Source organism: Taeniopygia guttata, chromosome 1 (assembly GCF_048771995.1).
Source record: "Taeniopygia guttata chromosome 1, bTaeGut7.mat, whole genome shotgun sequence".
Lineage (NCBI taxonomy): Eukaryota > Metazoa > Chordata > Aves > Passeriformes > Estrildidae > Taeniopygia > Taeniopygia guttata.
In genome coordinates this window covers 65788474-65804005 of record NC_133024.1, presented here as the reverse complement: position 1 = coordinate 65804005, position 15532 = coordinate 65788474, and the positions used below count along the sequence as shown (strand labels likewise).

Here is a 15532-nt window from a genome sequence, read left to right as displayed (position 1 = left end):
TGTGGGGCCCACCAGGGTTTTTCTATCACGAAACATGCAGGTTTCTGTAGCCAATTGCTAGAGAAGGAGCCACATAGTGAGCACACATTCATGTGTGCTTCCCTCCACTCCCTGAGTGACCAGGTAGCTGTCACAGCTGCCAGGGCTGCAAGCTCCCTCTAACACAGGTCCAGGCTTAGGCCAAAGCCCGCATCTTTGATTTCTAGAGAAAAGTCCCACAACTATTTTAACCCTTCTTTTAAAGCTCAAACAAAGCAGTATCAAACACATGAAGCAGCAGCTGTTTCTTTTTGAATCACCAAAAGAATACTGGGTAGGACTTAGTGTAAACTTTTCCTACTTTGTAGTCACTCTCTCCTTTTCCTGTTTCTTTTTCTGGAACTGCAGCATTGTTCAAAAGGCCAGGGTTGTCTCTCTGTTAAGAGCTCAGGAATGAAGTCAGATTCTCAGGATCTATTTCTCACTTTGCCAACGAGCCACTAGGCAGCCATGAATAAAAAGGGCCAGTTTCAAATCTCACACTTGAAGTCAACAGTTTCTTCTAATTGCATTTACTAACCAAGAAGAGTAACAGAATTAGGAGAAATTGTTTTCTTCTAAAAAGTCTCCTCCCAGTTACCAGTGGTACTCACCAGGTCCAGCCATGTTTGTTTGACATGGAGTACTTTTCCATGATGGCAGTGAGACGAAGCAGAGAGAATTTTTGTAGTAGATTCAGCTGGGCTGCTGACTGGTTGCTGATGTGAAGCGACGCAATGGAGCGGCTCAGGCGATGAGAGATTTGGAAACTTTGCCATCGTAATTGCCTTTAGCAAAAGAAATGGTAGAAAAATCAGAAAACTGCTTTGGTGGAGCAAAAAAGATGGTGTACTGTGAGATAGGGCTGGGCAATGTATAAAACATACATAAACACACACATATGTGATGTCTTGTGGTGTGAAAAGAAAGAAAATGTACCTTGGAGATAAATACAACAATTTAGATAATCTCTTTAATTTCAGAAATGCCCAAGTTTTGTCATTTTAACATTAGATTCATAAGTGGATGTGGGTCCTCTCCATATATATGGGGAAGCAGTGCTGCCTGCTATGGTCTTTAGCCCACACACTTCCAACAGGATGTGGGAGATTTAGAGACAAATGTTCTTTGCCTGACTCAGAACTGGTATTTGATGCCTAGTCCCTCATCTCTCAGGGGACTGACCTGACCACTGAGGTATTTGGAGATGAGGTTCTCCAAACAGATCTGTTATTAAATGCTGAAAGATTTTTTTTTTTTTTTTACAAAGGATTCAACCCTGTGTCTCCTTATCTAGAGAGACAACCAGCAAGCTACTGAACCATTCACATATTTTTACCCCAATGCACTTTCTCTGTATACTGGATTCATCAGAAAAAAATTCCCTAATTTTATTTTTCTTGTTTCACTATGTATAAGTTCTAACACAAATTCTAAAAAATTTGGCACTGCTCATTTACTCAATAGTTTCCTCCAGTCCACTTTCACTTTTGTGGTGGTGGTGAGCAAGCACAGGCAGCAGCAAACCATGGCATGGCAGAGTCCTCTATGAAGGTGTGACAAGGCTGACAGCAGATCAGTATTATCAGAAATACCAGTATCAGAAAATACTAGGTATGTTCTCCCTGCTTTTGCACTTACAAAGCTACCCTACATACAACAGTTTAGACCCACAAAAGCTCTTGCCCAGGACCATTGGTACTTGGCACAACAGGAGCTCATCACTCTGACTTAAAACAGGTCTGCAAATTATCAACAAAATTCCACTTTTCACTTTATTAAGAAGTAAATCATTCATCACAATTTCATCCCATCCACGTAAGGGGCTGGGGCAGCATAGGGAAGTTCTTTTTGAGCATAAAGGGGCACATCTTTAAAGCAGATCAGTGAATAAGAAAAGTGCATAAAGCTACAGATTCATAAAGTTCTGGGTGCATAACTTAGAAGACAAATTAAAAATACATCCTACAATATATACAGGGTCCTGCTATGTAATCAATGGATCAAGGGATAAAGAATGCCTTAGTTTGCTCTATTAAACCAATTCTGCATCGATTCCATGTAAGAATACTGCAGCAGGATGTCCCTTCCCTCAAAATCCCACCTTTCCTTGGGAAATTCCCATCTCCATGCAGGATGAACACTACTGTAATGGTACCCTGTGCCTTCTGACTCCTAAGCTGAGAACCTCTGCTTAATTATATTGTATTTCCCAGTCTGTGGATTTGTATACAAAATTTTGCTGCTCACCTGCTTGGCCTTGTGAGAGATGCTCCCACCCCAGAGTCCCTCCTGTCCCTAACACCAGTGGCTTCGGATTCATTCAGGGATGTTCCATCTCTGTCCATGTCACTTGGGGTGGTTCGGCCATCGGACACAGAGTTTCCTTCAAAATCGAGAGTGATCTGTGTAGGCGACTGGAAAGGCAATGATGGGGATTCCCTGACCGACACGTCACCAACCGGCAGACCTGGCAACAGCTTCTTTGACCAGCCATCTACCACCTCCTGCAGTCCATTGACATGTTGCAAAATGTCATCTAACTGAGGAAAAAGGACATCTTTCTCTATATCCAGGAGGTCCCCAGTACTAGCATACAAGTGGGAACCTGGCACATTGTCATAAATACTAATTCTGCTCTCTTTAGGACAGCAAGCCATCAGTCCAGATTCCTTTGGAGTAGAGCAGTTCTGCTTTCCCAAAGAGATGCTGCCCGTCCTCCAGTTTACACTGTTACTATTGTCTGTAGGTGAGAGGCTTTCGATAGAAAGTGCCTTTGGGAAGGTCCCCGGTTTGTGATCCTTGGGAATGTGCACAACCAAGTTCTCCTGGGAATGAAATTCATTTTTGCGGTTTTGGTCCACCACTTGCCGTAAGGCCGTTCCTGCCAGAACATCCAGGTCCTCCAGGTACATCCCACCTCTCTTGTTTGCTTCATGGCACTTGTGTTCCTTCAGACATGGCGTGCTCACTCCACTGCTGCTGTTTTCGGACTGACTGCTGTCACTGCTGGATTTGGCAGAAAAGGGAAGCCCTCTTTTGACTGAATCTTGCCCCAGATTTTGAAGATCGCCATTGACAATCTGTACACAGTGCATGTCTTTCAAGGATTTTGGCTCAAACTGGAGAACTGGTCCACTGATCTCTAAAGGACCTGTTCTTCCCGAGCCTTTTAGTTTTCCATGCACAGCTTTTGCTTTTAGTGTCTCCATGCGTTTTAGAAAGGTTTTTGCTCTGGCTCGTGTTGGATTTTCATTCTTCAGGCCGTCCTTGGGGGATGGGGCGGTGATTATTGCAGCAGAGTCCTGCACCAGGGTGCTTTCCACATCATGATGGGCAGAGCAGTCACAGGCCTCCCTGGCAGCGCTGGTGGTGCCAGATTGGCTCCTGTTGTCACTGCCCCCACTGCTCTCGCTGTGAATTGATGAGAGCTCAGGTTCACTCAGATCTGTAAGGACGCTCTCACTGCTTGTCGTGTTTTTCATTTTAATGTCCCCAGAAGAGCCATGTCTGTCGGATCGGTGAAGCAGAGTGTCAATGTCGTCCACCCGAGACCATCTTTTGCTGGTTCTTTGAAAAGTCCATTTATTACTGATAGCACAGAGATCTTCTTCATCTGAATCTTCACTCTGGGAAAAAAGCAAGTGGCACATATTAAAATTGTGTGCTTGAACTTGATATTTGAATTAATGCGATTGGGCTGCTCCAGGTGAGCAACAGGCAACAAAGCCTCTCTGAGCCAAGTTTATGGAAGACTGGTCATCAGTCCTTTCATAACACCGTATTTCATTTAGTTGTAAAAAACATCTTAACAAGAAAGGAATAAAAGCCTGCTCCATGCTAGAAGTCCCCACTGATACCACTTGGCTTCCATGGACTGCCTGTGCACTGAATTGTGTAGGGCTGATGCTCACAGTGACTGTTTAAGAAAAAAAAATGTTTTGAAAGGCCAAAGTAAAGGAATCCTGACTTGCAGGGATAGTGTTAAGATACACATGGTAAAGACAGGGAAGTAGCTGGGTACTACAGCAATGTGAGCTATTTAAAAATCCGAGACAGCAAATATCTGGTGCTGCACGTAGGTTTGCAGTGAGAACTAAATAAACATCTATAAACTTCACAGGCCAGATACATCTAACAAGATTTATGTTTCAGGAGTATAACGACAGATAAATAATCATGATGCTTAAAATAACAATAAAAAAATATTTGGCAGTATTGCTAAGGGTGTATCTGAGTGCAGGCAAAGGAGAGCAGAGAAGGCAGCCATGGAGGTGTGGGCAGGAGGAGCAGCCAGGCTCAGGCTGGCATGGGGCAGCATCTGCAGCTGAGGTGAGCTTTCCTACAGTAGGCAAACATCATCTTCACTGCTGTCATCAGTAGAGGCACCCCAAACTTGATGATCTGCAGCCTGCCCCGCTGTCTCTAGCTTCTCCTGAAGCAGCAGCACCCCACAGCCATTCCTGGTCTAATCCCTCAGCCTCAGGCGTGCAGAGCTGTGATTATGTTTAGGAGATACTCTGCAATGAAGAGAACGTGTGCCTTGAAAAAAAAGTTAGATAAAAAAACCTCACTCTATGACATTTTTCTCATCTGTTTGATCATACAAAAAAGATACATCTTCAGCATGAAGCCCACAGTTGCTAATGCGTACCCTTTTCCTGACTTTGAACTGGACTTGTACTGTATTTTTCTTGTGCATTTGTTTTAAAGCAGAACAAACTAACTTCACCTACATGACATCCAAACAGCTCTTCACATTCTTGGAAGCAGTATGAAGGCAGTAAAATATGACAGGCTGTCAGACTAAAATGAGGTGTTAAACCAGAAAGACTATTTTGGGACTGGAAAAATTCTCATTTTAAAAGTCTATTATTAGAAGTATTTTTATATGAAGTTTTGATGGCAAAGTTATCTCCAATCTCAGACTAGATCTTTGTTGGCCTGTCTAATTGAAAAATGTAAAACAAATTTTACAAGAGCACCCAAAACCTTAAATAATGTGAAACCTCAAAAGCTAGAGATTGAGATCAGTAGCGTGCCAGGTCTCACTGATGCCATAAACTTTTGCCAGTTTATCACTTCAAGTCAGCCAGATGTTTTAGATCATGTCCAAACCATAAAATAAAATATAGCTGTGAAATTTTGGGTTTAGGCATCCCTCTTTCTTTTGTTAACATTGAGGTGTGCAGTGCTCCCTTGAGTTTACAGGAATGAATGGAGATCCTCATTCTGTGGCTTGTTAAAGAGAAAAATTGGGCACTTCATACTGAAGTATGAGGGAAGGGGCTAGAAAAGGCTAATAATACTGCTTTGGCCATTTTGTCTGCAGGGAAGAAATGGCACTTTAGACAGTTCTACCTTTGTTTTACCTCTATAGCCTGCTGTATGCATATATGGACCAAAGGATTGCATAGCCTCAGGAACTTAAAAATCCATTTATTGTGGTCTTAGTAGTGCCACAAAGTGGATATTTTAAAAACCGCAAGGGTACGTACTTTTAAATATTTAGCAATGGTAATTATATCTACAAAGCATACCACTGCTGAAGCGTTGGTGGCACCAGCCAGCAGGATAAACATATTTTTAAAATTTGTTCTATATTGCAATATGCCAAAGGGACCTTAAGGAAGACTCTTGGCTGACACAAATCCCTGTAGCTGCACTGACATTACTGTATGAGCTGACACGATTTAGCCTCTATTTTCTACAAGCTGGAATAGATTAAAGTAGCCAAAGTGGTAGAGACATTGCAAAAAACACCAAGAAGAAAGCACAGAACAGAAGGCAGAAATAAAAAAAATTCGGTGGTAAATATACTTTAAATCTAAAGTTTGTAGGGTTTTTATATTGTGGGATTTTCTTGTGTTTTTGTTTTGTTTGCTTGTTTGTTTGAGTTTTGTTTTTTGCTGTTTTTGGGGGTTTTTTTGTTTGTGGTTTTTTTTTTTTTGACAAAGCAGAGATGAACAGAAATGGATATTGGAAGTAAACAAGTTTTCCCCTCTAACCACAGCAAAGACAGGATTACATTCTGCCCAAGAATCACTTAGAAAGTACAGAAGCTTTTCAGTGTCAAAATTTGCAGCTCAATTAAATAAAGGCTGCATTTTGGGTTCTTTTTAATTGATAAAGAAACATGCTTGTTTTTCATCAGAAGCAAGATCAGGCAAATATGAAATGAAATATCTGGATGCCGAGATACTGCTATGGTGACTCACTACAAATTCAGCTGCACCATGAGTCCTATGACATATTGTGCTTTTCTTTTGATGAAATCAATAGAAATTCTGGAAGCCACGAACATCCTGAATGACCCACTGTTCTTGTCAGATATCTGAGTGTCCTGACAAATGAAACTGTCCAAAAAAAAAAAATGTTGAGAGCACTTAGGCCACCCACGTGTCACCAGCTAGGGGGACAGCGGATCAAGAGAAGGTCTGAAAGCAATGATTCAGCTGACACAGGCAGAGCAGACATTTTGGAGCAGTGACTGTCTATTTCTACTGACCTAGGGTGAAATCAAGTGCACGGCTTTGGAGCATATTCAAAAGTCCAGTTAATACCATTATGTTTGGGAAGATGAGAAGGGGCAAGTTTCTTGAGCAGTGACTGGTAACATTTGCCAAAGAGAAAGAGGTTTTGATTCACAGATTTGTCACAGCTGATTTAAAATAGTACAGCTTTTTGACTGAGGGTATACTTGCCTGAAATACAGAGGCATGATAACAAAAGGCAAATAGTAGATTTATTTGCAGTGGAATTCTGCCACATTTTTCCAGCTGGGGGCAGGAATTCTCATAAATCGACAGCTGCAGAAGGCAGTTAATCCAAAGGCTAATCTCTGTCTGTCCAAATCGCTTACGGACATATTTGCAACACATACTTAAGGATTTCTGTTTGCATCTGGATGAAGCCAAGGGAAGACAGCAGCCAAGGGAAAACAGTGGGAATGGTCTGGGTGGGAGAGTGGGCAGCAGGGAACGCTGATGCTGAGCTGTCTTTCACAGGAACCTTGCCTGGCAGCTTGCTTGGCCATATTTTTGTGAATCACTCAAGCAGCTGTGCTAGTCCTCTGCATACCTGTTATGCTGAAGCTCCAAAGCAAGCTGATTTTGCATTTCATTGTTCAGATCACCATAGAGGCTATTAGGAAAAGCAGTATCTACAGCAATAAATGGAATTAGTTTGGTGATCAGTTTCAGACCCAGTTTCTGGCTTTTACATTTCCTCCTGTCAGCAGGCTCTCCCTCTTCTTCTCTCACTCACATTCTCTTCTACTTTCAGTTGCTCTGTATCTGTGAACTAAAATCTCCTCCAACTCCTCTTTGTCTACATTTTTCTGTGCTCAGTTTCTCTGTGGCTTTGTGCAGGTATGGACCCAAATAGCTTCTGTCCCCTAGGAAAAGTACCAAGTAGGGCCGTGTCTCTTCCACCACAAATTAGTGGTCATTTGCAAGGAGGGCAGCTGAGGAATTCAATCCATTCAGAACACAGAGGAGTGGCAGCAAAAAATTAATGAAAAACCAACATAACAAAAAAAATCCTCCCTTTTTAACACGACATAAAATCCAAGACAAAAAAAAAAAAAACCAAACCAACAAAAAACAACCCCATATGCAGTGATGAGAAGTCCCTGTAGCTCCAGGGAATGGACAAAATAGAAGCTGAAGAGGTTAGTACACAGAAGAACAAGCAGACATGCATCAAAGCAGGATATCTGGACATTAAAATCATCCTCTGTTCAAGTTCCCTGGAACACTGAATAGAGTAGGATGAGACTGAATTTGCAAAGACATCAAAAATGCAGCTCTTGGAGTCAGTTTCTAAAAAGCACTAGAAAAACACTCTAGGAAGGAAAAACAGGAACCAAGATTTCTCAGATCTGACAACTACCATTGTATAACATTCAAGGACTTTGGGGAATTTATGACCAGAAAACCAAACATTCAACAGTTAATGCTGGACATGTTACAAAACTCTCAAAATCAACAAGCTGTTTCTGCAGCCCTCACTGAAACCCTTTACTCTCAGATAATTCCCATGTTACACAGGAGCTTGTAATGATGACAGAGTTTATTTTCATATTCTTAACTGGGAAGAAGGCAGTATAAGAAACAAAGAAAAGCTGTTGGTTTCATCTCAGCAGCTTCCATTTTTTCTGAGCAGGATTTTCCACTGTGTACTCTTATGGCATTGACAAACAAGCCAATCTAATGAAGCTTTACTATCTTTTCACCCACTAACTTTAATTGTACACATGTAGAATTTAAGTACTGTGTGAGCCCTTCTAACACACCTAGTATTTACTCACAGTTTCTATTTTATTTATAATTTCAAGATTCAGCAATTTACATTATCATGCATCCAGATAATGTTGACATTCATGTTCAAAGTAAAATAAGTCACTTTTAAGAACATTATTGAATTAAAGGCTAAATTGGGGTGGTCTTATCACAAAAGCCAGGGTATATTTATTGAAGTTCCCTTACCTTTTTTCTTTGGAAGTTCACATCGAGTTTCATTGAGGCGCACTTGTTCAGTGTGTTCAGTCGTCTACAGGGCAAAGCAAATTCAAAAGATTAGCAGCCTCTGACTAAAGGGCATGATTTTTTGTAAGTTCAAAACATGTTCTCTTATCTTACTCTAGGGTGCCAACCACATATAACAGCTTCAGAAAGGATTCTGGTCATCTATTCCAGCTATACGACCACTGTATGAAAAGGAACCCTTAGTTTCACTTTACTTGACAGCCAGGTTTGATAGATTGCTTTTTAATTTATAGACATTTTTGTACTTAGCACAGGAAAAACCATAAACAAACACCTGTAATAGCTGGGGAAATGACAAGAAAGGGAGGTGAGTTGCCTTACGCAGGATTGTAACATAATTGGTCTAAAATGGGGATTTCAAAACACTAGTGAAAGACCAAATGAAAAACCAGCTGCAGTTCCTCACTTCTAGAAATTGGCACGTCTTTAAAAAAATTGACATAAAGAACCTCTAGCTGCTACTTATAGTTTCTCCAAAGCCAATAGTTTCTTTTCTCCTATCTGTGGATCTTACACAGGTTAACACACTCAACGTGTAACAAATCTAACATTTTAAAATAAATATTTTTATCTATTTTTGACCATGTTTATACTGATGTTACCAGAGTCTCTGTAAGGCTTCTTCTCCTTAAATCCAAGGCTATCCTGTGATGACAGTGAGTTAAATGACAATCTCTCTGTGTGTGTGTGTGTGTGTGTGTGTGTGTGTGTGTGTGTGCGCCCTTATGCAAGGACAGCCAGAGGACAAGTAAACATGCTCTTTCAATATAGACCCTCCTGTGGTAATGATAATTGATTTGGTTTTATTTATACTTAAAGATCCTGATACATGAAACTGTCAAACTTTTAAAAGCAGAAGCTTAAATTTAAATATGTTAGACTTTGAAAATTTTCCATAGCTAGGACTTAATTTCAAAATAAAGGGAGGCAGAGTGAGAGAACCACATGCTCACAACACTCCTCTTTTGGCTGCTTGCATCTCCTCTGTCTTTATAGCAACACTTGTCTCTGTTGCTTTTGGGGTGCAGGGAGAGGCCTCCAGTTTCTAGAACTTAACATTTGAAATGCGTGTGATAAGTTACAAGGACACATGAAAAAAGTATCAGATCAATAATATAATCTCTCACATAACATAAGAAGATTATGGCATTAACATATTCCTCCGCAGAACTTCTAATATTAGCATACCTTTAAGATCACCACCACTAACAAAGAACAGACCCACCAAATGTGGATCTTCCTTAAAAAAAAACCCAAAAAACACCTGCTCATTTGTAGATCAAATATTCCTCCCTAAGTCAAGCCAATAAATCTGTTATGCTGCATCAGAAAAGTCCTGTGCTCGTGGTATTAATTTGGGTATAATATATGCACAAGCACACCCTGAATGCATGATAGTAATGTTGAAATAAATTCCAGGGTTTGTGGCTGTGCAGCTATATCTGCAGCCTTCTGCCCACAAATCTTCTTCTGGGATTACATCTATTATTGCAAAACTCCTCTTTTGCCCAAACACAGAATTTCTCAACCCAAAGTGGCGTTTTCTTGGGGCCCTGAGGCTGAATAATGTTCAGCGCTTCATTTGAGCACAAAATGTTTAAATGTGTGTATTGATATTAATTCCAAGTATGCAGAGGCACATTTTCAAAGGACTCCAGCTGAGCTTTCTATCTTTGGGGACAGCTTCCTCTTAGTGCTGAATATTGGCTAATATTGGAGTCCCTGCACCTCTTTGTCAGCTGGCCTGTGCTGAAGGGAAAAGTCTAGCTACATTTCCACACTTGTTCTACCAAAACAAAAACTACTTTTTACTGGGCGCCAGGGAGTTCAACCCTGAAGTTTTAAATTCACCCCACTGCAAAACATTGTCATGTTTTTTTGGGGGCTTTTACAGGGCTGTAGAACGATTTGCCAGTGAAATTACAGAACTAATGATCATATTTGTGAGTTTGTCTGGTACTAACAGCTCAAATCAGTGTCAGTCTGTTTCAGCTTCTTTCGTCTTGTTGATGGGCCAGTGGTGGCAGAAAGCTTTTCTCATCAGTTTAAAGTCATCAGATGACTGACAGTCAACTCCTCAGCAAATCTTTTGAAAAGAAAAAAACCCAGAAGTTTCTGCTACAATGTTGTCACCAATGTCCCAGCTGAAGTGAGAGGAGCGCTGCACTTTTATGTGACTGCTTAAAAAACATGGGAAAAGAATTCCTGTTTGTAATGGTAACAAAACACAAAGTCTGGACTTGACAAAAGGCAGGGGAAAACACATGAAATAAACACAAGAGAGGTGGCTATATAAAACCCAAATAATCTAGGATGCATTTGAAAGTGTATCTAGAAATTTCTGCATTGCTCAGGGAAAGACTGCAAAATGTACTACAGCAGGTGTTTCAGTGATGTTAATTTTATTTCTTCCCCAGAGCATCAAAGGTGTTTTAAGACTTTGGAATAATTCTTAAAAAGCCAGCAGAGATATTCAGGTGCCCAAACAGATGTTTCTGGTACTATTTGAGATCCCCTGGAGTATCAAGCTTGGCCTTTAGCTGCTGCAGATACCTCCAGACAACACATGGAGAAGTCTGGACTATCTGAGGAGATTTAAGATGGCCATAGACACAAGTCCTTAAGGCTTTGACTCCCAACCCCAGTGTTGTAATTGTTAACTCTCATGATAGAAGTTCTTCAAAAGCAGGAAAACTCTAACTTTTCCATCATTTACAGCACTGAGCAGTGTTTTCAAATAAATACAAGCTTGTAGCTATGCAGGCTCAGGCCAGCTGGAAAACCTTGTGGGGGACCTGTTGTCCTGCTTTAAGAGCAATCCAAGTAAGAGAGGGCAATCCTTTGGATAGGGAGGCAGCTCTGAAGTGAGTTTGAGTTCCTGGTGGATCCCTGGACCTGTTCTGCAGCTGCTTTCAAGCAGGTGTTTTGGAATGCAGCCATGAAGGAGAGGCATCATGGGGAGGACAAGCATGGACAGCACAGTGCCTCCTGCATCAGCAGATCAGCAAATTCCCTCTCTTATGGATTTTGACCAGGAAAACATACTATGTGGTTATGTAAATGCCTCTTTGAGGGAACCACAACATAATTCCTTTCTTTTACTGTTATTCCTAACCAAGTTTAGGTGCTACATACACATGTCCGTGCCTGGCTTCTTCTGGTGCTGTCAGCTTTGGGAAGAGGACATCAAGCTCTTGATGCTGGGCTTTGCTGAGGTCTTAACACTGAATAAGAATCCTCCCAGCACCAGTAGGGCTGGTGTGCAAGGCTGGCACTGGCATGTCCCTGCTCCACCAGTTTTGTGCATTTTCCAGTCCTATCGCCTTTTTATCATGGCTGCCACTGAAGGAGTCACCTTGTAGGCTCCAGGCTCACATGAGATAAGTAATCTCTTCTGGAAGTCAGTGGGAGCCATTCTGCTGCCTCTGGAACAGGGCTTTCTGTTCTGCATGGGGAGAGTCAGGCTTATCCTCCAACCGCACTTAGAGAAATATAACTCGGCAGATGGTACTGACTGCACACCCATCATTTCCAAACTCTGGTGGGAGGATGTCCCATCCCATACAGCAACTTTCACTTTGTTTACAAGCTGTCCAAGAGAAAACAGCTATGGAAAAAAAGGCTGCTGACTGCTTGGCACAGCTCAAATTTTAAGAGCTTGGTTTAGGGAACTATGTATCAAACTGTTGTATACTTGTTCTTCATGTTCTTAGTCACTGTATTTACGTGAATACAAAAAGTACAACGTGGCTTGGCTTCTCTTGCTCACCCTCTTATCACAGCAGCCACAAGAGTTCCCAGAGCAAAATTGGTTGCTGCTATTTTGGAAGTGACACAGCTATAAAATTTTCATGCTCAATTATTGTTTTGGCAGGATGACAGCGTTTGCCTGCAGATTGCCTGGCAATTCTCTATTGTTCATTACTCAATAAAATCTGAGTGGAATCTCTTGATAGATACGCCTCTAACCCAAAGGCGTCAAATTTGGTTTTTACTCTGCCAAATTTTCGAATTATATTGTAAACAGCAGGAATGTTAGAATATCTCAAAAAGGTCACTGAAATCTTTTACAACAGGGAGTTTTAGACTTTCTGACTAAAATACTACCAGCTGCCTTAAAAAAAGGTTTCTCCTCATTTGTGCCTCACGTTGTCTGGTATACTTCAATGCCGTAGGAAAACTGATTATAAAATGAGATTGAGAGTCTGATTTCAACCCACAAGAGCAGTACTTATGCTATTACTATTCAGAGCTATAACTGCTCAAACTGATTATCCATGCTGGCATTTCAGCTTTAAAATTATCTTCCAAAAAGAAATGAGAAGCCCATTTTGTTCAGCATTATGTGCTGAATGCACTATTAGTCAGTGTGATGGCTTGGTCACACATAGCTTTAAGGGCAGCTTTGAATGTTAGAAGAATGGAAGTTTGACTGCCAACCTGGGAATCTGCACACAGAAATAATAACCAACCTTTTTTAACTTCCTCTTTCCTCAAAGTGCATCACAGCCTGCAGCTCTCATGTGGTACATTGGATTGCACCTTGCAGTAACACCATTGCAGAGCAAAGGAAGGGCAGAGAACTGGCCACAGTGGTCAGCTGAGCTGTGAGGATTTCCATTGCATTGGAAAACTTGGAAGATGCTTGTTTGATAGCTCATAGAGTAACAAAGCTGGAACTAGGTTCAGCAGCTGACACTGTTCACTGTTTCTGATGAATCTGAATCTTGGCATTTTGGTACAATAGCTTTTTACAGCTTGCTTTCAGTGAAGGGGTTGAAGCTGCTGAGTTACATCCAATTAAATGTCTGAAATCTGAAAACATAACCTGTACATAATACTTGTATTTCTAATATTATGAGGAGCTATTAATTTTTAAGATCTAAGCTGTTTAAAAGCTCCCAACAAAAATTCAAGTAAACAGGTACTGTCTTCTGAATAAAATAATTACAGAAGGTGTTACAGAGTCATAAACCCATTTATCTTTAAAGTGTGGAAATATCTGTGTCTATGCATTTTTCTGTAGGTCCTTTGATTTAGGCTAATGTAAGGCATTTTTCTCCCATAAGTGCATCTATCTAGCTGCTAGTTAATTTTCCAAACCCTCATATTTTAATAAAAGAGAAAAAAAACACAATGCAACCAAGTCTCTAGCTTCTCAGCTTGTAAAATAATCCTCATAAATATATCAACATAGTGTAACTGTAGGTGTATCTGTGTGTCTACAGAAAGGCTGGAGGAGCAAGAGATGAGCTGTTCCCCTTTTTAGCTGTGTAGGTGTTGGATGCCGGGTGACCATGACTGTAGCAACACCATTGCCAATTACTCCAGAGATGAATGATTAGGGACCATCACAGAGCTAGGAAATTACTATATCTCACTGTTTTGTCTCACAAGAAAGGGGCACGAACTTACATAGTTCTTGCATTTTTAATGGTCCTTCAATTTTGTGGTAAAGGGCAGATGGGAAGAGATTTCAGTCTCCTATCTCTATCACTTTCCAGTTCCCAAACTGCAGCAAAGTGTGTCTTCCATCAAGCCAGACTGAAGCAGGGGGATATACATATGTATGGGAAGAAGGTATCTCCCACACAGCAATCTCTCTCAGCAAGCAGCACAGAACAGCAGTGGATCAAGTCTGCAGTTAATTCTGTTCTCAGGCATCTGTGAGAGAGATCACTGGAGAATCCAAGTCTTTTCTACTGATATGCCTTCAGAAACAAAAGCTATTACACAGAGAAAGAATATTCTGTTCCCCATAGCCATAACAGACAGCATGAGAAGCAACAGATCTCACTTGCACAGGGTAATTTTGGAAAAGCAATCTGACAGCTATGCCCAGAAACTACCTGGATCTGTCAGGAAGGGGGGCATAGCCTGGGATGGAGTGGTGGACTGGATGAAGTCCCTTCCCAGACGTATTTTTGGTGATTCTCAGAAACCTTCTCTGCATTCCTCCACCACAAACTCAGTAGTCCTTACAATGTACAGTATGATGCGGAACAGCATATCTTAAAGCCATCTCTGATGACTTTAGCTGCAGTTGCAGAAGGGGAAATAGAGTCTTGTCTAATTATCTTGATGTTGGTGTTGTGAAAATTTCCATAACATGTAATGAAGTCTGCTTGGTTAAAGGCCAGATGCTCCTTTGTCCTGACTTGAAGAGGAGAGGAGCAGAACCCAGCTTGAGCTGAGTGCAGGGGAAAGAAGAGGGGAACAATGTCTCTGCAATGCGGTTTTGCAAAACTGCCACAAAATTGCTGTGTCTTGAGTCCTGGGGGACAGGGCTTGAGCAATGCAGTACAGTATATTCATCACAGAGTATAAAAAGCAAGATAAACAGCAAACACAGGACTGCTGGGAGGGGCAAAGCACGGATCAGTTGTAGCATCTGTACTGCTGGGGGGTCTGCAGTACTGGGTCTGGTCCCACTTCTGTTACTGGTGCCAAATGAGAGTACCAAGGGAATCACAGCAGCATGAAAACCATGCCTGCTGCCAGAGAAAAGGGCTTGCTGAATTCTCTGCAATGAAGTTTCATCCTTTTTGCTGGACTTAGATGTAACAGTTATTAATGTGCAACTCAAATGTGACTCTCACTTATTCAGGGTTTGCTTGCACTACTGCTAGTTCTTAAAAAACATCTGTTTCAAATCCATTGGATTTGGGTCTTCTCAAATTATGTGATGCTTTCTGTGAGTGTAGTGGTCTCCTACTGCAGCATCTTCTGTAAGAGAAATTAACTCAGAATGGTGGCATTATAATTCTCATCACTCAATGCACCTGGACAAGCACACACCTCAACTGCTGCTATGCCAACAGTTAAAAATCATCTTATGTTTTTAAATTATCAGAAAAGAAACTTGGAGCGCTATTTACCTGCAAAGAGGTTCTACAAGGTCCTTGTCAAGAAAATCATGATCTTTCTTTACTGCAGCAATGTCAATGGGAAACTGGGAGTCTGTA

The 15532-nt window shown here is 41.2% G+C and overlaps 1 protein-coding gene across 11 annotated transcripts in view; it reads right to left on the bottom strand.

Annotated features, from left to right (window-relative positions):
* STARD13 (StAR related lipid transfer domain containing 13) overlaps positions 1–15532 on the bottom strand; it is a 286809-nt gene that overhangs the window by 19581 nt on the left and 251696 nt on the right. For all 11 annotated transcript variants that reach the window (XM_072930050.1, XM_072930042.1, XM_030274251.4 and 8 more), the window contains 4 exons: positions 15446–15527; positions 8508–8571; positions 2269–3647; positions 633–806 (listed from right to left, as the gene is read on the bottom strand). In XM_072930050.1, the coding sequence (XP_072786151.1) occupies positions 633–806; positions 2269–3647; positions 8508–8571; positions 15446–15527 (1699 nt within the window). The remainder of the gene's footprint in view (positions 1–632; positions 807–2268; positions 3648–8507; positions 8572–15445; positions 15528–15532) is intronic.